Below are 22,961 nucleotides of genomic sequence, written 5' to 3'. Positions count from 1 at the left end.
AGCTATAAATACGACTTCAGCAAGAATACTGATTCCCCAATGAATAGCCACAGTTACTTCCTCTGTCTTTTCCCACAAGAGAGAGTCTTTTGATCCAATTAAATAAAAATGAAATAGAGGAAATTTGTGCTGAGGAAAGGCTGCAGTAATTAATACAAAACTGCAGCCTAGTGTTCTGGCAAAGAGCTGAGGGAAGCTATTCATTCTAAAAAACCTCCAACAAATGCCATACATTCCAATTTTGCCACACAGAAATTGGAGCAGATGAATAAAGATCTGAGTAATTCCTGGAGGAAAAGTTTATTTTTTTCCAAGTAACTTAAATAAGATGCTACAGGAATAAAATTAAATTAACACTAAAAATCGTAAAATACTACTGAATAAACGGATAATTATCCCATTTGATCATAACTTAGATCAAGTACTGCATTGCTATGCTCCAGAGAACATCACTATGTCCAAGAGAAGCCATTTACTGCATGCATTCCACCAACAAGCAAGCATCAGCCTGTGAACTAAAACTCAGCCAGACCATTCGCACATCAATAGGTCCCAGGCAAAATAAATACCAGGCAAACATCACTGTAAAATTGTACGTGTTAGTTATATGAGAGATTAGTACATACATTAATCAGATCATGAACAGCAGCCCACTCCCATTACAGATGGTAAAATCCCTAGCTTCAAAACAAAACAGTAACAAAACGGTATTTTTATGCAAGTCCATGAATAGCAATAACTGGTTTAGGTCAATGCTTGGGTTGATTATGCCCTTTAGATTTTATATTACTAGCTATACATTTTGTGTCAGGGCACCATTCCATTTACATTTTCTTTAGCTGTAAAGCCAGTATCAAGAGATTCTCTTAATTATTTTCAGTGCTTCAGCTACCCAGCCTCTCTTCTGTTGTAACTATTGATGAGGCCAAGCTGTAAAATGGAACACCAAAAGGGCTGAAATAAAAATTTAGAAGGAGACCCCAAGTTCTTAAAAAAATAAGTGAGAAGCTGGTGAACTGCAGGATGGGGTAGGACCCTCTAAGTTGCATCTGTAAAACAGCTCAGACCAAACTGTTTATTTCAGCCTCAGAAAGCACAGAAGCATTTGTACCTCCTAGAGCTCATGTTCATGGTTCCGTGCAATAGTGGATAATATCACTAATACCCAGGGCTGGACAATCTCCTGAATCCCCTTTGCTTCTGCAAATGCTACCAAGCAGCAGAAGTAGCAAATTTGGTTACTAGCAGCTAATTAGAAGAGGAAACAGTTTTCATTTCATTTTCTGGTGTAAGATTTTTTGCTTGCTTCTTAAAAGAATGCAAGTTCAAAGCAATGACAATAAAATCACCCTGTTCTGCCTCCAGGAAGATGCTGCACATGGGGGTGTCCCAGCAAAGTATCCTAGTAAGACAGCTTTTTGCAAGCCTCAGGGTATGTTATGATGGTTTAAAGCTATGAGGCACAAGAAGTCAGAATCTCTCGCCGGAAGCCCATGGGAACTGGAATAGCTGTGTGAATAAAAGCTGTGTTGAATGGAAGAGAAAGAAACATGGAGAGGGGAAGCTAACCCGAATTCTACCACTATTATTCACAGATCTATTATTCTTGTTATGGCACAAAATGCAAGACCACATTACTCTGCAAACTACAGCATGTTATCTATATACAGAAAAATTAGCAGTAATGCTGTATTACTCTCTCTCAAAAATTAGGAATACAACTGCCTGAACAAAGTAGTCCCTCACATCCTCGAGGCATTACAATAGGATATAAATGCTATATAATTATTTCTACTTTAAAAGCTTTAATATACACATTCTCCCCTGAGCACAAAGTTATTCACTATAATGACATGATAGCCAATGAGGAAGTAATAGCTTTGTGCCTTTGTGCTTACTGGCGACGTGTCTGACCCCACATATTACAAGAAATGATTTGAGGCTAGTGATGTTTTGAGGCAGTTTACTGGAAGAAAGGAAACGCTGGAGCAGGTTGCCTTGACGACACTGTGTAGCTGCACCAGAAATCAAAAGGAAGGGTAGGATCTTATTCTATGTTAAGGACTGCAAAGCATTCACCAAATCGGGTTAAAAGGGAACTAATCCCACAGCAAGTCAATGTTACCTGACCTATGCGATATTAGCTATCACTTCCTATCATAAGCCTTATTAGAAAACTGATGAAAAAGCCAGATGGTTCATACTTCACAGCACAGGACAATAAGAATTAAACAGCAAGTGATACAGTAATAAGTACTCAAAGTTTCTTTTTTTTCCTGGGAGACTCTGCAGGTCACTTCTGTTTCTGAGAGTCTGCTCTGGTGGGAGAAGTGGTTTCTAATGGTGCCAACTTTTGATTTCAGAGCAGGGTTTCAGAAAGATGTCTCTGCAGGCTATATCACTTTTGTCAGTGATTGCCATATTCTTAAATAAGGAATGTAAGTAGAAATTATCCAGCTACCATTGAGCCAAAAATAAATCAACACCCTTAACATATTTTACTGTCACTGAATTTATCATGCATGCTACCAGATTTTATGAAAAAAAGACTTATCCACAGAATCACAGAATCATTAAGGTTGCATAAGACCTTTAAGATCATCAAGTCCAACCATCAACCCAACACCACCATGCCCACTAAACCATGTCCTGAAGTGCCACGTCCACACGTTTTTTGAACGCCTCCAGAGATGGTGACTCCACCACCAGCCTGGGCAGCCTGTTCCAACGTTTGATCTCTCAGTAAAGAAATTTTTCCTAATATCCAGTCTAAACCTCCCCTGGTGCAAGGATCCAGTTATTAATTAATTCCTCCAGGCAGTCATATTTTTTAAGATTTACTCTTTTTATAGGACTACGTTGAGCACAGAGAGGAGAGATGAACCTGGCGCGCTCACACATTAGCTAAGAGCTCTAACAACTGGATTTCGAGTAGTTCAGGTCACTACTCTTTTGTAAAAAAAGGCACCCTATGCAGTTTTAACTCCAATAGGGTGAGCAGAAGCAGATGTGTTGCTGCTCCGGAGCGACACATTAAGTCTGGGAGAGAAATGGGACTTACAAGATTCACTTTAGACTTTCTTTTAGCTCTCAAAGCAGCATTCTGATTTTCTTTTGTTGCTGCCATAGGTGATTCACTTTTTTTTTTTTTTTAAGGACCCTGTGGAATTACTGATTTCTCCGCCTTACAGCTGGGCATTACCCCACAACTTGTTTGTTGGCTCAGACCTTACATCTGAATTGGTTACACAGTCCCTACTCCTGATCTGATGGTCTTGTTGCAAACATAGTATCTTTAACCTACTATAGTAAAACTAAGTATTTGCTTTTGAGCCAATAGTTAAATCGGCATCATACCAAAGAGTTGTAATCTTCCCCAAACTGATTTAACCAGTTATTCCCTATTCCAGCCACGAAGGGGCACTGATTCATATGGAAATGTGAGTTAGCCGGTTCCATAACTTCTCTCCAGGACCTAAATACCCTACTCTGGGCAGTAGTGAACCACGTATCTCCAACTGGGACTTAAACCCTTGAATCCTGTATGGGAGCTGGCATGGGCATTTTGTCACTTTCATTACAATCTGGCTATGTATAAAATAAATGATACCAAGCGGAGAGAGAGCATTCCTTTCTTCTCCTCTAATGAGAGCAGCTGGCTACATGAGAAGTTCCACAGAGTTCAAGGGTGTAGAACCCAGACCGTTGCACCTCATGACAGATTTAGAAGTGCTTGTTTATCACTGAATAAACAAATACAGGATACAAGAGGAGTAAACACTTAGAAAATATATGCACACATTCAAAATAAACAAGAAAATCAAGTTTCTTTCATTATCCGTATTTTAAGATTGGTTCTGCTTCTGTTTAATTTAACAGAAACTTAGCACTGTTCTAAAAGAACACTCCTGGATCCTCTATTTTTAAAAGGCAGAAATTCAGATACCTTTTTAATCAGAGGGCAAATCAATCTCAACTGGTCCATAATGCTTTCCTAAACAAAAAATCAACTCACTCTTCCTTAATGACCAAGAGTAACCACATGGTAACAATGTGCAATATCGCTTATGCCTCACATAAATAAGACATCTGTAAATCATTTCAAAGATAAAACAAAATCAGGAGAGAAAATAGACATATCTGACACCACAGATAATTTGTTAGGATAATGCATCACAGTTGAACATCTCATCAGATACCAGACATCTTAAATGGACAGTAAAATTTAAATATGAAAAGTATTTTGAGAAGTATAGCGAGATACTGTGGAGAAATCGCATTGGAAGACATTTCTGCATTTTAAGCGCCTTTTAATTAGACACTTTAATCCATTTCATACTCTCAGTATTTTCATTCAGCTCCTGTTTCTACCATGCTTTAAATACCAAATTCAAGAGATAGGAAATGCGGGTGTTACTTTACCAGGATTACATCCCTTTTAAAGACGCGATTTTCTCAGGATGAAGCCATTACCTGAGTGAGCTCAGTAAGGAACTCACACAAGCTTCTTGCCATTTTCTAATTGCTTCCATGATAAAAAAAAGTAACTTTATAGATGAGAAATTCTGCATTATGGATTGCAAATGCTGAAAGGTAAAGCTACAAATGCAACTGTATTATTTATAACCATAGACAGACATAACAGAGACCACAAGAAATAAAACAAACACACTAAGTAATGCTTAATATTTAATCTCTAAATTTATATTTAGCCGAGTAATTAGACTTGCTCAAATATATGAAACACTTGCAATGCCTGTTGATCAATGTTTAAAAGGATTACTTCAATGCAAAGACTCATTAAAACGACTAAACTAAGTTTTATTTCATGTCTGGTGCTTTCAGGGATTCTGTAATTAAATAATTGTTGTATATTGGCACAAGCCTACTGATTTAATAGCGGTATCTTGATTTATGTTAACTTAGTATGCTGCGCATTGTCACTTATGGGTGCTAACAGCTGTATGACATAATATTCAAACATGATTTTGCTATAAAACTCTAGACTTTGATAAAAAACTGTTAGGAAACATTGAGCATGCATGAAAGGCTGAGGAATGAATAAAGATGGTAATTCACCAGCTGAATCAAATAGTTTGTTTTATATTTAAATTCTGCTACTGCAAAAACACAAGTATAGATACCTGTAATTAAGTTCTATGGTCTGTAATTTTTCCCTTCCGGAGACCAGCAGTTGGAATGTCAAAAAGGTATTATGATAAAATTCATCATAACAAAGCAATGCACAGTCAAGAACCGAACACTACAATGTCACATCATGGGTAGCTAGAGATTAAAAATCAAAACTGGTTGAGAGATGTGACCTTTTCACTCGCAGAATGTCACTTCTAATCCAGGCCTAATGGCCATGGAAATGGCATCAGCTCAAGCTGGCCAGAAACCTTTGCTTTAAGGGAAATTTCCAGGGTTTTTTTAAATAAAATTAGTTCCTTATGGAAATGAATAGGTACTCTTTTGTTGGAACTAAATCTTTAGTCTTTTCTTTAAGAAACACTGAAATGGAATCTATTTTCAGAATTCCTCGAAGTTTATTAGCAAAATCAATTTTTCTGTAAATTTTGCTGTTTCCACTCAGCATACAGCAAAGCTGACAAGAATTGCATCATTTTCAGATATAACTGCCACTGCTCATAATGTCCCTGCCATTACAACCAGAGGATACCTCATTTTCCATCCTTAGAAGATTTGGGAAATTTTAATTCACTGCTACCAGGCTGGACTTAGTGCTGGAGATTGAAGGCTCTCAGGGTCTAGTCCATAGCCAAGCCTTAGCAAAACCTAAAGCTCTCAAGAAGGTCTGGAAGTCCTAGAGTCTGTGTAGTGACTTTCAGATCCTGCCACAAGGAGACAGGATTGTGAAGAGCTTCAGGTTTCTGAGCTGCCTGTTCAACAGCACTTTGGTCTCCGGTAATCAGTCTTCATACCATCTTCTGAAAACCTGGACTCCTAGGGAATGCCCCACAACTGAGGTTCTGGGCTCCGTAAAAGCTTGCAAGAAATTTGGCAGTGTTTCATGGGAATTTTCCACTTTTGCAAAATACTTAAGTTTTAACAAAACAGCAATTTCAGTGACTTTTTATAAAAGATTGTTTGGATGGAAAGTTAAGGCAGCTGTACTTATGTGGCAGGTCTCTCTGTGATCACTCCTTCCTCCCTTACCGTGTCTTTGCTACAGCTGTCAAAATGTTTGGTTTACAAAACAGCTTCTCAAACTGTTTAGTGTTTCATAAATTTGTGAATGGCGATGATAGTGCATACAGTTATTATGGATGATATATTTAGTTTAATATAACATACGAAGGGTGTCACAGTTGAATACTATAATTGCAAAAAGGTTAATTAATTTTAACTTTGAAGACTTTGGGTTTCATTTCTGAAATGGATGTAAATTGAAAAAAAAAAAATCTGTATTTAGGTGCTGGGTCCATACTATACAGACAAATATTTGTTGCACTGCATTTGAAGGGTATAATGCTGCCAGCATTTACTGTCAGGCAGATAAACTACATTTGAGTACTGCTTTGAGCAGAAAAAAAAAATACTCTGTCTGAAAGAAGACGCTCATCTTTGCTATGTTGGAAATCAAAAACTTACCTGAGAACCAATGATAAGATAAATAAGGTGGTAATCATTCAATTAAGACAGACTTACAAGAATAGAATTACATTACCACTCTAAATCTGCCAGTATTGCATTAGATTTTTTCCATTACAATAGAAAATGGCAGGGGGAGGTGGCAATGATGAGACACACAGTTAAAAGTGCCTAATTCTGATATAAACAGTTATTCACATATGTGCTTGTTTCAGACAGGACATATTTCACTTCTTTTCACCTTGGATACTACAAATTTTATTTCAAGTTTTTTAAAGACATTCTATTATCTAACACAATCAGGAAAAGGCTTTCGTTAAAAATACTGATATCTGTATATTCTCTTGGCTGTTGCAAGTGTATTTGTTAGATGGAAGATCAAAGCAATTTGTGTTGAAAATAGAAACACATATACAGAAAGAAAACCCAAAAGATATGCTACAGACAGGGAATTTTACACAATTATCTCCTTCCTATCACATTAGCTAAACAAAAACAAAATGTCTTTTCCCATCAAAACACTACTATGTATGCATACACTAGTTATAAACTAATTGTTTCTACATGTTTTTCAAGGTCTCTCACACTGAAATTTATTTTAAATCAAAACATGCCCTGTTCTAGATTGACTCGAACTTCAAAGATGCAACAAAACCCAAAAAGGACGAGAGTATTTTTAGAGAAAATTTAGAGGAGAAATGATTCACTCCAAAGAAAACAGCCCACATATGTTTAACAAACTCTTCACCTTTCCCACACTGACAACTTGTGTACCATTACATTGATTCATCCTGGAAAACAGATGAGTGCAGATAACATACGTTTGACTTTCAGGATGCAAGGTCACCCTGTAGTTTAGATTCCATTAACTAAACTTAATGTACAAGTGATTAATTTGCCCACAATGTAACAGTTAGAACAGATGCGGCTAAATTGATTGACTACGTTACTTCATAATTGCTGTCTCCACATCGGTATAAGCATCATTCTCAACCAGAAGTTATGGTCTCAATGTAAAAATTACTGGGTGAACTGGCCTGAATTATTCAGGAGCAAAAGACGATGACAAATGTTTCTTTGTGGCTTAAACTTAAGCAGATTAGCCAACAACAAAAAGCTGAAGATAAAAATTCTAAATACAAACATCTATTATTTGTGCATTTATATTGCAGGAGTGGTGAAAGAGTTTTTAGTCAAAATCCTCTGCTGCTGTAAATTAACTAACTTAAATGTAGAAATAAAATCACTGGGACTGATTTAACAGCAGCAAACACAAAGCCATTTTGGACAGGCAGATGTTTCTTTAATTGCGCCAGTTTTTTTCTGGCCATTTGACACTCGAGGATAATTAAATTCAAAAGCACCATACCTTCCGAAGAGGTTTGAGCTTGGTCTCCATTATAAAGTCGTACTTGCAGAGTTCACAACAGCGCGTGTCTGAGCTCTTAATCCACTGGTGCAGGCAGGCCTGATGAACAAAGCGCAGGGTCCCTGTGCAGCGACATGGCGTGATGAGGGGACTTTCATCATCTCCCTCACAGTGACAGATCCTGACAGGAAGGACAGCAAGAGCTAGTGAGGGAATTTGCCAACCAGCAGTGCAAAGGCACTGGTTTATTTACACTGCTTTTTCCTTTTCAGACTTGACATTCAGAAGATGCAAGTTATATGACCTTTCGGATTAAGGCTCAGAAACATACTTCTTGTTCCTTTTAGTAATTTCTCTTCGCTTAGTTATTTCTCTTTGAATTTGGTACGTGTTCTGAAGGTGAATCAACAGAAATAACACAGTTTCTCCTTTTTATACATAGCAAAACATTTAAGACAAATACCAGTGCTCGCTCTTAGAGCTGAGTAGTTCTTGGTCTGTAAGTAATGTCAAAAAAATACACAAAGTTAGCAGAATCTAACCCCAAACTAGAAATATTCAGTATGAAAAGTACAAAAAGTTCCTAGGATACCTCTTTGGAGTTACAAGGGTTACAGTTAAAAGGGTAAGAGAACAGTTTTGAGCACCCTGGAGTAACGCATGTGACACAGCGTACACACACATGCACACACTTTTTAGGAGGCAGGTGTTAGAAAGTCATGGTTCTTCCTCTTTTTCATTCTTCGCTGTCCCTTTGAAGAAGATAGCTGCGTTATCTGGGAAAACAAAAACTGCAGTCGTAAGCAGACCCTAAGGTAGGGGTTGGTCCCAGAACTGTTGTTACCTTATAATGGGATACAGAACTTTTAACACTGCAGTTTTGCATAAAATGATCAGTGTTCTAACATCACAATCTGATAGTTTTCTTCTGCGATATTGTCAAAATGTTTTGGTGATGTTACCCTCTTCCAAACAGACTCCTGATTGTATCAGGAAACCATTCACCTATTGAACCGACGCCAGCTTTATTGGCAAGCGTCTCTGTGAGGGCAGAGGAAGCTCTATGGTGAGCAGAAGGCTTAACCAAACACCTGAAGTAACGGAGGTTCACCTCAATGAAAAGTAACTCCCTCCCATCCCTAGAAAAACACAATAAAGCACCCAAGCCCTAATGAATGTCCTAAGAGTTAAATTGGCATGGAAAGGCAAAAAAAAAGCTGAAGCTTGAGGAATGTTATTTCAAAATAGAGAAGTAGCAACGACAGATGCTGGTGTCATGCAAATGAAACCTAGAGCTTAGAAACTCAGTATTTAGGAAAGGCACCCTCAGATAGATGTGTTCAGAGGAGGCTGAACATGTCTGAGGCTGAACTTGCCCCTTTATTGCAGAAAGCTGTGGCCACACTGCTCCTGGGGTAGTGTCCTGGTTTTGTCTGGGATGGAGTTAATTTTCTTCATAGTAGCTACTACAGAGCTATGTTTTGGATTTGTGCTGGAAACAATGTTGGTAATACGAAGGTGTTTTTGTTGTTGCTGAGCAGTGCTTACACAGAGCCAAGGCCTTTTCTGCTTCTCACACCACCCCACCAGCGAGTAGGTTGGGGGTGCACAAGAACTTGGGAGGGGACACAGCTGGGACAGCTGACCCCAACTGACCAACGGGATATTCCATACCATATGACGTCATGCCCAGCGTATAAAGCTGGGGGAGGAAGAAGGACGGGGGGTGCATTCAGAGTTATGGTGTTTGTCTTCCCCCGTAATGGTTATGCGTGATGCAGCCCTGCTTCCCTGGAGATGGCTAAACACCTGCCTGCCCATGGGGAGTAGTGAATGAATTCCTTGTTTTGCTTTGCTTGTGTGCGTTACCTATTCAACTGTGTTTATCTCAACCCACGAGTTTTCTCACTTTTACCCTTCTGATTCCCTCCCCGTCCTACCTCAGGGGAGTGAGCAAGTGGCTCTGTGGTGCTTTGCTGCTGGCTGGGATTAAACCATGATCTTGAAAAGGGCTGGGGAGGGCCTTGTGGTGAGGTTGTCTTCCTACCAGCCTTGTTTGGGAAGAAGGGTGACCTTCTTCACAGACAGCACAGGAGCACCTGGCGTACGTCAGGAGGCAGCCTAGCAAAGACACCCTGTGAAAGACTGGCTACAGCACAGCACTGAGGCTGCCAGGTCTACAAGCAGGGGAAGGAGGAAATTTCAGCGTCTAAGTGGAAAGATCTATGGATCAAAACCAGCTGCTTCACTAATACTTCTGTGGTATAGCCTAGAGCCATGAGAAAATGAATCTACAATAATGGAAAAGCAGAGCTAAGCTGCTTTGCTAGATATACAGAAAGAAACATTAAAAAAATCCCAAGAACAACAAAAAAAAATGAAGCTCTGGAAACCTACCACACAAAAGCCATGTTTTCAGTGTCTGCAGTGGTGCCTGTACACTAATCAGCATCTTCTACCCCATGGGAGTGGGGAAGAAGAAAATGCCCACAACTTCCATTTTGCACACGTTCATGTTTTGAGACATGCATTTTACAAGAACTCCATTTACAGTCTTTTCCCTACTAACCTAGCCAAGCTAGGTGCTTAGTTCTTAAATGGAAACTGGCTCTATGCTGACTTCTTACTGAGCCTGTAGCTTAAGCAGAACTAAATTTTCAAGACAACAAATAGCTATTTTGCTAACAAATACATTCCCATCTGAGGGTTATATAAAAAACCATAATTTTCTTTTTAAATTAAAGCCCTTTCCCAAAGGAAAACTAGTATTCTTTGTTCATTTAAATTCAAGCTATACATAATTTATTTTACAGGCTTAGCATTTAAACTATTGAGAAATTAGACAACCAAGCTAGGTACCCAAGAGCCTTTTTTCTACTGCTGGCAGAATTGTTTAAAATTATCTTAAGAGCTAAAATACAAACCTAAAACTCCACTGGGATCTTAAAATAAAGTGACATTGCAAATTTGAAATGAATAGAAGTATTCTTTAGTAGAAATACTTTTACAGAAAAACACTATATGAATTATGCATTCTATTTGTGCTTTCATTGTACAGAAGTTACAAGCTAAATGTAAACAGGGTGACATTAAGAACCTACATTATACAGAAGCTCGAACTAAATAATCTAATGGCCTCTTCTAGCTTTCTAACCATGAAATATATAATGAGAATAAAAACAAACTTCAAATGGAATTAAAGTCCAGAGAAAATAACTACAGGCATTGTTTTCATTAGCTTGAATGCTCTTTGGTGCAACTTAGCTCTTCATTATTTGTTTAGCCAGAAGAAATTAGCTTAAAAGAAATTTGTGCTGCCTAAACTCACAATCATAGTCTTAAAGAGATGTGGGTGCCTGACAGCTATTGAAACAGAATGTTGGCTAGCTGCTTAAATATCTTTTAAAGACTTGGGCCAGATAACTTGTAATATATTGCTCAACCGTGAGTACTGAATCAGAATTCTGTGCGTCTTTGCCCTTTGCTGTATTTATCTATCATGTACACCGTAACTATCACAAATTATAGAAAATAAATTGTAAATCATGGTTTTGAAAAATACGTTGTGTGAACAGAACTGAGGTAGGGATACAAAGCATAGACTTATCTGAACCGTACCTAAACCAAGTCAGAGGCAGAGAACTTACATTCCAGTTTGCTATTTTCACCCATCAGATTGACTATTTAGAGGCCTGAACTTATCCTGAGAGTAAAATTTGCTCACATACTTCAGAAATTAGCTGGATTTAAAAAACCACTCTCCACTATAAAGGGAAAAAAAAAAAGTTTTTTAAATTGCTAAATCTATACTGATTTATATGAAAGTTGTAGTACAGCACTGATCATGGTTAATGGCTGTTCAGCTGTTTCAGCTGTTCAGACACACCTACAGAATTTACATACTCAGCTTGTTTCAACTGTCTAGTCCTTTAGTAATTAAATGGCCTTCATTATAGAGCAATACTTTTGACTATCTGGAAATGGAGGGAAGTCAGCTATTCGACCAAATCCCACTAGTTAGAATCCCGTTATAGGCACAAATTGAGCCTGCATTTTTTTTTTTTTTTTTTTTTTTTTGGTAGGTATGACAGCTTTAAAGATTCCTGCCTATGAACAGGACCTTGCTTGTCTAAGGAAAAAGATGAATACCATGGCTGTGCTGAGGCCAGGCTCCAAAGGAGCTTTTGCTCTATAATCATGTGTACACCTGAAAACACAACATATACGAGCTATTAGATGATCTTCTGAATCAGATATATAAACCTTTTGTGTGTGCATGTAATATACACCTACAGACATACCCCTACATGAGATCACAGAGTATTTATTTTTCTTTAACGAAAGCTCACTGTGCCATTTTAGAAAATAATACTCTAACAGAGCAGTCAATCTTACGCTTAAGTTTTTGATTCATATGCCAGTATTTTAATTACCCAGCACATATTTCTCTAGCACAGAATTGTTTCTACAACCTTCAGCACAAAAATTCACCAAACAAATATATGCCAACACTGTGCATATATCAGACAAAAATCCATAAAAATTATTTAAAAGATGTCCTTACATAGCAGGTTCACTTATAAGTAAAAAAATTAGCAAAACCAAAAAACATCTTTCAGGAAAAAAAATCAAAAATGCTAAGCTGAAAACAAAATTAGTCTTTGTGAAAGATTTTGCATAATTCATATAAAAACCACTGCAGATTTCTTGTATTAAACCCAATTCTGAAACAGAAACAGAACTGTTCAATTTAGAAAATTCTTAAAGAAAGATGTATGTAAAAATGAAAAGTTAAAGAATTTTAATGACAACATTTTAAAATTGTTTTTCAGTATTTCTTTTTGTTCAAAGTATTAATTGCATTCAAGGCACATTCAAATTATGCTGAGAAATTGTGTGCGACATATTAAACTTTGTACCATAATGACTATGCAAAAGGAGTAACTAAAGTTGCTAGTAGTTTAAGGTATACCAAGGGCATATTGATTCCATATATACTTACATACAAATGAGAGAAATTTCTTACTGGATTAAAATCAAGAGATGCTGGTAAACTAAGTACTCAAAATGAGGCATCTTCAGCATTCGGTATTGTTGCAGTGTCTTTAATTCCATGACTACGAACTGTTTTCTCTTGTTTCCTGTGTTCATTGCAAAAGTCAGAAGGCAAGAAGGGAAGTATGAAACGAGACAGCTACAGTTTGCAGACGTTCGTGTGCTAATTGGATTTAGGCTGATTTTCAGAAAAACCCTAAGAGCTATCCTGGATTGACTGTCCTTCACTTCTCATCAAATTAAGTTGTTTTTTTTTTCTATACAGACAAACATTTCTTACATAACCTCATTTTATAAGGTCAACTAAAACGAGTATGAAGCAAGGAGTTCACATGGAAAATTTTCAGGTTTTCCCAACAGTGATTAGTTTGGCAAAATCATAGCAACCAAAATTACAATCTAGATGGTTTGTCACCATCTGAGCTGCTTATCGCAAAAGATTCCAACAGGTTTGTAGCTTTTCCTTCACATGCAAGGTAACAATTTTACTCATTATAATCTGAACTCTCATCGGAAAAAACAATAATCCTAACCTGTCTTTCACTAATCCACTTTACTCTTTGGTAATTAAGAAAATAGGCCAATTTCTATGCCACTGTAGTGAAGTATAAAGTACACTTATTCTGCAAGAGTCTTGTGTGCATTGTGAAACCTAGTGCTCTACCCTTCCCCAGCTGGCAAGTGCTCCTCTATGACGGTATCTGTACAGCTGATTTCCACAGGTTACTATTGTCAAAGGAAGGCGATTAAGGATAAGAATGAATTAATATGCCCCTGCTTGTGCTTAAGGCCACGTAAGAGCCTTGTCATTAGGAGCAGCGCTGGCGGAAAAGAGTTTGCAGCAATTCTGCATAACCAGAACTCCTTCAGTCGATCCTGTATTAAAGATTGGCATTGCATCTCTGTACCTAATAAAATTTTCAAGGATTTTGGGCCATTACATATAGACAAAGGGTTTAGTCACAGTAAAGTAGTGCAGATAGCTTTTATAGTATCCTGTAAAAATATACCAGGCCAAATTTTACCCTTATTAACAAAGGTACAAGCCAGGGGAATGCATCCGAAGCTTTCAAAAATAGAAGATTATATGAGGGCATGGACATAGTAATAATGATGATGTATGATAATGTTTAAGGGCTCTAACTGCAATAATTGTGTAAAAACTGTACTGTACTGTTCTCTAATATTGCTGGGTTCTATGCAACTATGCCTATGTTAACAAGTATTGCAGTACAAGTGTAGCAACTCTGTTGAAAAAAACTAGCAAGTGCTAAAAACCTGATGTCTACACCAGGGACATCTTGGTGGGGGTTGCTTTGACTTGATACTGATTTGAGATTGGACCAGCAATACGTCTTTCAGTTTACTTTCACTCGAAGGGAATACACTTGGAGAACCCTGAGACCAATCCTGTGTGGTCTAGATAGTGGTAAAAGTAAAGGTGATCAGATGTGCTTTAGAAGCAGGCTCTTTATCTGAACTAAAGCACTAATGGAGACCCCTTCACTGACAAAATTAGGAGGAGCTACTGCCTTGTGACTGTGACATGTTTACATTGCCACTGTGATTTGCAGCTTCTGTGCATGGTGAACTAAACTAATGCAGATGCCCCATACCCATACTCTCATTTTCTTGGGGTTGGAAGTATACCAGTAGAATAGAAATGCGTACAAACTTTTAACAGATCTCCCAAACAAAAGGGGGAAATATCTTCTCTGTGTACACATGCTCAGGAAAGATAATGCCTATTCCAAAGAAAATTATTTTTGGTGGGAAATTATTGAAAAGGCAATTAAAATCTTGACCGTCACTGGAAAGCATGCCTGCACTCATAATGATTATGCAAAGATAAATTCTTACCCTGTTCAGTGGGTACCTCTCATTGCTATATCTCACTATTACTAAAGGAAGTTTAGTCAGGGAGAAACAGCATAGCTGGAAAATATTGGACTAAGTGAATCCCTGGCTTTGGTTTTTGGCTGTGAGGATTATTAGCGGCTGGCCTGAAATACCATGAGCTCCTAGATTATCTTAATTGGACCGAAAGGAACCAATTCCACATGTTTGCAAAAGGATAGACAAAATTGCTGTCTCTACTGTCTGATAATCTTAAGAAAACTGTTCTATCCAAAAAATGGCATCTCTTCTTTCTGCCAATTTATAAAGCGCTTGCAGAGCTTTTAGATTGTTAGAACCTAAAATTAATGCAAACCACTTTATGGACAACTCACAGCAAATAATTAACTCATTTATAAACAGAAATAAAAAAATATCAAACTCTGCTACTGCATAATTTCTCAGTTGGAAAAAAAAAGAAGTTAAATTCACTAAATATGTTCACCCTGCAATAGGGTACAGCATGTCATGTTTCCCTTGCTACATTTTGCAGGGTTTTTTTTTTTAAATCTCATTTCCATTCTTTCCACTGTTAAATCATAAAGTAATCTAAATGACAAATTGGTCTTCCTCTCCATTTAAACATGGTGTGAATGAAGCACAGTAATTCTCCATACCAAATGTAATCAATTTGTATACCTCTTCCCTGTCACTCCTGCCCTTCCATTATGCTATACAGTCAGCTGCCTTTATCTGACTACAGGAAAAAAACATTTTCAAAATGTTGCACCACACCAGTGGAATTTGATAATGGTCTAGGTAAAGCTGTCTCTTGATTTCTGCAAACGTGATTAGGGTTTGTGAGAGACCCAAGAGTAAACAACATTAGCAAAAGCACACTAAATCTTTTACTTTGTCAACATTTCTTGTCCTTCTATTAGTCTTCCATTATAGGTGATAAATAGGATATCTAACCATCTAAAAAGTTACAAGTAATTCTTGCCTCAGATGCATTGTCAGTGCAACTCAAGATACATCAGACAAGATTTACTGCACTGAACACAGTTCAAAGAACTAGGGACTGCATCTCAAAAAAAGGATTTAGATTTCCTCCCACCTGCCTAGTGAAAGTCAAAGCTTTAAGTAACTGAACTCCCTATAGAACATATGCAAGCTTTATGTATTTAATAACAGGACCCTTAAAACCAAGGGTCTCCTCTCACCCAAACTTTCGAGCAGGAAGTGGTGCCATTTTACTTATTTGCGTTAAAAATAATAGGTTTTGAGAGAAAGAAACAGAAACTAGGACTTAAGTGATGCCGTTAAGTGACCCTAACCACAACAAAGACATGCTTGCCTTGTTTTGGCTCTCCTTGCATCCTTCTGAATCATGGAGAGCTTCCAAAAGAGACTGCATAACCAGATGGCTAAAGAGGTGACAGATGGGGCTTTGAACCATCAGGCAGAGAACAGAATTAACCAGGATTTCATACTGCTTCAAAGACTGATGAACCACTAGACCACTTGCGGAAGAGATTCCTCAAAAAGCAGGAGATTCTTATCAGAAAGTCACCTTGCAAAAAGAAGGCTTTCAACAGGAAAGTAAGCAGCAGTTGCAATTCTTTAAAAGGAAGCGGTGAGGAGCCAACATGCAGGTCAAGATTTAGAGATTTAGCTCCTAATGAAGGATGATTCATCCTGAGACCCCGAGAAAGGCACTAAAATCCCAGGGAGAAACAGGTTAAAAACCTGCAGTTCACCATCCTCCAGTGTTTGTTGATTATTTAGAGGGCTCTGGATGGTATTTCAAGGCTACGTATTCTGTACTACAGTTTAAATTATTTACTGGATCCAACTTCATGATTTCAGTATAAATATTTAAAATTAGTGTCACATGTCAATGGTAATATTTGAGCCTACATATCTTCTGTTCACCTTTCTCTTTTCTCCTCAAGCCCGTGAGGACGTGTTTTCTCCCAAGAGGCTTTCTCTCTGCTGATTTTGTGACACTATTACATGAATATTTCAGGATGTAAGTATTTTCATGCAAGATACTACTTTTTCAGGTCCTGCTAAATAGTATTATGAAAAAAAACTTGTTAGAACACTTGATTTCACACTGACAAACTAAATAATAATATTGCCTCTTGTCAAGTTCAATGTACACTATTTCTTCCTATCTATGATTGTGTTAACACATAGAAATACCCATATTAGTCTTTTCCTAAGTTTATAATCACCTTCTAATTAATACACTAACTTTTAAAAAAAATTATACTTTAAGTAGTTTCTGCAGATTTCACTAATCAACTTTATCACCTCCCTTAGTACTTCTCCCCATTCTTATGGCTCTTCTGGCATGCCCTACTCTTCTATTTACTCCTCAAATGAGGGCCTTCCTTTACCTGACTACATACAGAGTCATTCATGGAGTACACCAAAATCTACATTCTATATCCGATATGCATTTTCTTAAATGAAGAAGCTCCATCATATGTAAGTGTGTGTGTCTTTCAGCTTACAGAATTGCAGTTCAGTGTTATTGCTGAAATGACTGCATCAGTGCTACAAAAAGACCTTACACGAAAAGCATAACTAGTCAAAAAGAAAATATCTTTCAATTCAGTCTATCATCATAAATAATAAAAACACCGTAACATTAATTTACAGTCAATACACAAAGCACTTACAATACACTAGTGGCAATATCAACTAACCGCTTTTCTTTCCTTAGTAATTCCCATACGAAAATCCATGGGACTAAATCCTCACAATCCATTCACTTTATTGTGCCCAACACACAGCGTTTCCCTTCAGGGAGATTGCCCTCATGCAGACTAGAGAAAGATATTTCTGAGGTTGTGCCTCAAGCCACATGGCAAATTCCAGAATAAAGTATATAGGAAGAAAATAGTAGATACAGGGCAGTTTAGGAAAAGTTTAGGAAAATCCTACCAACTGTAGGATTTAGAAAGAATCTCCAAAAAAAGTCACATTCCCGCTCATGCAGCTAAATGCACATTGAGGAAACTGCTTACAGCCTTATGTGCGTATATAAATGTGTTTCACTGCCAGTTCATGAGGAAGTAAAGGGAAAAAAATGCCTACCCGAACGCTTAAAGAGAAAATAACCAGCACCAGAATATGTTTAAGATCCCTGTTCCTCTGCTATTTCCACACAATTCCATCTAGGTGAGAGCCATTCCTCTCAGCCAGTTTTGTCACATCAACTAGGAGACATGAATACGTAGGGTGAAAAGCTTGAAGAAACATCTCAATGAAACAGATTTTCCACATCACAACCAAATATCTTAATTCCAGTCTTAAAATATACATCACAAAAACCCCCTTTTTCTATTTCTCATGCAGAAAAATGTTTACTGTCTATATGGTATTTCAGTGAAGATGTGCATTCTTTTTTTGCTTCAGAAACAAGATTGTGCAAAACATGCCACTGATCACGAGTCAATTAAGTGCAAGGACCTGTCCTGAAAAACGGAAACTACAGTCTATACGAGACTAGTAGTAAAAACATGCCTTCCTTTTTCTCCAGCTGTCTGCAAACTGATTAAGACAGACAACTTACCAGCTACGAAAAATTAACATGTTTTTGATTTTGTAATATTTTTCCTACATGTATTATCATCACTATGATACACCTAGTAATGACACCAACAAAAAAATAGCATTACTCCTGACATGGAGAATAATTGCAATTATGACTCTTGACAAATTTTGCACAACAGGCCAAGTTATCAACTGTGTTCAGTTTTACACTGGTTGTTCAAAGAGCACCTCCACTGACAGTAAGCCTAGGGATGCATACCTATCAAAAGTTTTCAACCTTCCTCTACTAAACAAAAGCCTAGCTAAAAAGTTTGCATGCACATCCAAAAAGTCCATCCTTGAACCAAGCTCCAAGTCTTACCAAAAATGCCTGAATAATTATAAAAAAAATGAATGGGTCAAGAAGACAGATAAAAGACCGGAGTCCAATTTCCATCTGAAAGCAAAGTCTAAGTCTGGGGACTTTGGCAACAGTTAGGATTAATCTACGTGAGACAATTACAAAATTCTGACTTTAATTTAACTTTTTTTTCTTTTAATATGGTATAGTTAAGCCCATATAAAGACCAATACTGAAATAATTTATTTCAGTTATTGGGTAGCTCATATTCTTAATAATTATTAAACGTCACTATTATGTATGTACTGTGCCTACTACACTGGATGTTCAATACATGCAGGCTTGGTGATTCAGACATTTAAGACAACTTTGAAGTTGCTGAAGCAGTTACCTGTGCACATCTCTGCATCATGCCATGCAGACATACTTCAAGTGCTTCAGACAGTTACCACTGCTGCTGTTTCACTGTATTTCTTTAAGGGGAAGAGGTCCCAAGCCAGGGGTGTGGTCCTGATGTACAAGCTGATGTACAAACACAGCTGGACTTTTCTCTGAAGAATCTTGAATTACCATGATAGTCAGTGGTTGGGCAACTGAAATGCCCATTCTTACTTTGTAAGTGTAAAAAGGAGTGCATAGCACTAGCTGTATTAGTAATGGCTTATATCTCCTGCTGTGAAAAAAGCACAATGCCTGCATGTTACCTTTTTTCTTTGTAAAACTAGGATCTTTGTAGCATGTTACTAGGTTGAAGTATACTGTGAAACTGCATGATGTGGCACCGTGAGCTTCCTCATTCTGACTGTGTTTACATTTCCATGCAAATTGCTTCCCAGCAAAGAAAAGTGAGAAGTTTTGGGTTACCATATCAAGAAACTAAGCCTGATCCTCATTTATGCTTTGTAGACAAGAGCCAATGCTGGCACACAAGTTTGGGGGGGGGGGGGGGGGGAGGTGTGGAGAAAAAAAAAAGAAAAAAAAAGTTTCAGTTCTGCTAAACTTATGGGATGGTGCATTTTCATTTACGACTAAATTAAGTATCTCAAAGCACCCAGCTGTCTACTCCAAATTCAGACATAGCTCAGACATGGCCAGCTTGCTCTCATTTCCAGGGGAAACCTCTCAACATCTGATTGTGTGCTTCACACTAAGGGTATCGGACTATCAGAAGCCTGAACTTCTGAACGAGAGAGAACTGTTGGTGTTGCTTTGTCCTTCCCAAAGCTTTTTTAAATGCTGATTCTGTCCAGTCACCCTTTGTATCATTCCAATCCTTGCGACAGGTACCGAACTAACAGCCCCTACACCTACACAGTTCAGAGGTGCTGAGCAGTGCAAGGTCCTGTACAATTTATGCCTGGCTGGAGAGGGTATTTTGCAGGCACCATCCACCAGATTGCTGCAGTAATGGCAGCTCTAGAGGACACTGAATCAAAACCATAAATTTATTTCACGTAAGTTTATGGAAAATGAGAAAGAGGGACCAAAGCTGGATTTGAACTGATCACTAAGGAGAAAAAACTCCATATCCCGTTGTATTGATCTGTCTCACACTCTGCCTCATTCTTTGCCTCCGGCTGGATATTTAGAACACAGTAATACTCTGCCAGAGGACACAGTGTGTCCATCATCATGAAGAAAAATGGAGGAAAGAAAAACATTTGGTTCCCTTGTAGGATTACTGTTTTTAAATAAGAGAAGTATGTCTTCAGATTGAGATACGCTAACTTCTCTGTAGCAAAGGTTTTTCTGTTACTTCTTATGGCCTGCCTAGCAGTTTATTACTGAGAAATGGTGACAGAAAGCAGTCAAGAGAAGGGCACTCAGCCCACAGCAGTGAGAAAATTCCTTTTAAGAACACTAAATCTTTCTTATTAGGGACTAACCTGCATACTTCTAAATCATCAGACCAGTCATCATACAACACTGGAGGCTTGTGAGCAGCATCAGTCACACTGGGCCCTGCCCCAGCAGGTGCTCCGTTATCTGGGACTGCCAGAGCATCGCTGCCGGAGCCTGCCTCCGCAAAGCAGTCCTTCGTATCTTTACTGTGTCTAAGGAAAGACGCAGGCTGTCGATCTCTGTAGTAGCTTTTGCCTTTGCTTCTCCCACATTTTCTCGCAGAAATCCTTGCTTCCTGAGATGATGCTGAAGACTGCAGTTCCTTCAGCCTTCTTCGGCGGTGATTTAAAGTAGGATTCTCAGCGTCAGATACCTCTTGCTTCTTTTTCCCCATTGTCCCCAAGGTGACAAGTTCAACAGCATTATTGTTTGCGGGCCCATCCTGGTTAGTGCATGATCTATTGTTCCTTCTCCCCCTCCTGGGCATTCTGGCCTTTTCTCTCGCTCTCCTCCTAGCCTGAGCCCACTGACTCTCATCCGAAGATGATGATGAATCAGATGCGTTCCAGCCGGATCTCGCAGACTCAGCGTGCAATTTAGAGTCTTTCCCCTCTCCTCGCTTTTCTGTATTCTCACCATTGTCTCCAGTCTCTCTTTTCCGCCTAAACCTTCGTTTTACTTGTTTCTTACCAGACTCCCTATTAGAAGGGGTCAGCACCATGACAGGGGTTGCATGTTCAAGCTCATCTTCTGACAAATCATGCAAGGTAGTAGATCTAGACAAAGCAGTAAGCACAGGAAAGGGATGGAAATGGTAAGGGTGGGTGGAAAGAGAGAAATCACAAAAAAAGGATGAAAATGTGAACATGAATTTTAATAGAAAAACATGAGACTGAAAAGCAAAAAGAGAACGAAAACAAAAAGAGATCAAAAGAAAACTGGTCTATGTAAATTATGAACAGTGTTAAGCAGAAGCAAGAGCTACATATTATTTAATAAAGACAACAACTAACAAGTATCAGCCAGATTAGAGTATATTTTTCTCAGCACATACCTACAAATGTCCTGAGTGGAAGGGCAGACAGACAACCGTGACTGACTCCTGGGAGCTGTTCCTGTTGTAGGACTGCTTGCCTGTTGAAATAAGTTAGATAGTTTGGAATCTTTGTCCATGAAATACATTGCAGATATTTTACTGCTTTGCCACATGATTATAAAATTAAAGTAACTGTTGCTGCTGTTCATAGCGCACTGTTGAACATAAGCAAGCTCACAAAATACAGGAAGCCTGACCAAAAGCAAAACCTATTTGTGGAACTAAATATGACTGAAGTGTTTCGGCTCTCATTTGCTCATGACTACTTTTTGTTGCTGTTTGAGGAAGCAGCTTTCGACATTTGAATTTGCATTTTGGTTTTGATCTACTGTAAATGTCTGATGGGAAAGGAAGTTGTTTTTATTTCATGCAATCAAACAACCATGATGATTCCTTTCAAAATGGAGTGAAGTGCATTTACATTATGCTGAGTGAGGAAGAGCACAAAGCTAACCTACGTTGAGTGGACTGACAGAGCAGCAAGAAAATTAAAGTAATGTTTTAGAAGGTTTTCAAGGCAATCAGATCTTCTAGAAGAGCTCAAACATGTTAAACTGATGAGCTTGAGAAGACCAAAGTGCAGGCTGCATCTCTACAGAGCTGATCACATTCTCAAACAGCAGGAGAGATATAAAACATGTTTAGTATGTGACATTTTGCTCATAAGGCTGCTGCTATGAATAGCAGACTCAGTTGCTCAGTACTTCCACATTTTGATGGTGTTAACAGCAAACCATTTCAATCTGCCTCACAATCTACTGGCAGCATAGCTGTACGGAATCCAAATTTAAATCCAAGGCTTTGTGATTCTTCAGGATCACACACAAGGTACAGTACTGTGGGGAGAGGGTTTAGGACAAATAATTCTTAATGCTATGACCTTCCTTTAGCTGATAAGGGTATTTGCTTTTAGTATGCAACCCTACCCCATTATGAGCACCACTACCAAATGAAGACAAAATACTATAAGCGTCAGACTTCCAGAAGATCACGCACCAGATGCAGGGCAAGAATCTATTAAGCAAGAGTACAAAGTATAAATAATACAGAGATGTAAAGGCTGCCATCCCAAGTTTTTGTACTAGCAAATCAAATGCGGTCACACAGAGTCCATAATTAAAATTATTTCTAGCTCACCTTTCACAGACATTTTTGTGGTGTCAGTTTGAAAATTAATAGCACAAGCAAAATAAATAAATACAGCAAGTACCTGCTGACACTTCACTTTTATCCAAGGTTCT

The 22,961-nt window shown here is 38.2% G+C and overlaps 1 protein-coding gene across 1 annotated transcript in view; it reads right to left on the bottom strand.

Annotated features, from left to right (window-relative positions):
* MARCH1 (membrane-associated ring finger (C3HC4) 1, E3 ubiquitin protein ligase) overlaps positions 1-21,869 on the bottom strand; it is a 34,183-nt gene extending 12,314 nt beyond the window's left edge. The window contains exons 1-2 of the mRNA XM_010284500.1: positions 21,679-21,869; positions 7,985-8,165 (exon numbers count right to left, since the gene is read on the bottom strand). Coding sequence (XP_010282802.1) covers positions 7,985-8,165; positions 21,679-21,869 — 372 coding nt within the window. The remainder of the gene's footprint in view (positions 1-7,984; positions 8,166-21,678) is intronic.
* Positions 21,870-22,961: the final 1,092 nt, after the last annotated feature.

This window comes from Phaethon lepturus, unplaced genomic scaffold (assembly GCF_000687285.1).
Source record: "Phaethon lepturus isolate BGI_N335 unplaced genomic scaffold, ASM68728v1 scaffold12193, whole genome shotgun sequence".
Taxonomy (NCBI): domain Eukaryota; kingdom Metazoa; phylum Chordata; class Aves; order Phaethontiformes; family Phaethontidae; genus Phaethon; species Phaethon lepturus.
This window is presented reverse-complemented; position numbering and strand designations above follow the sequence as displayed.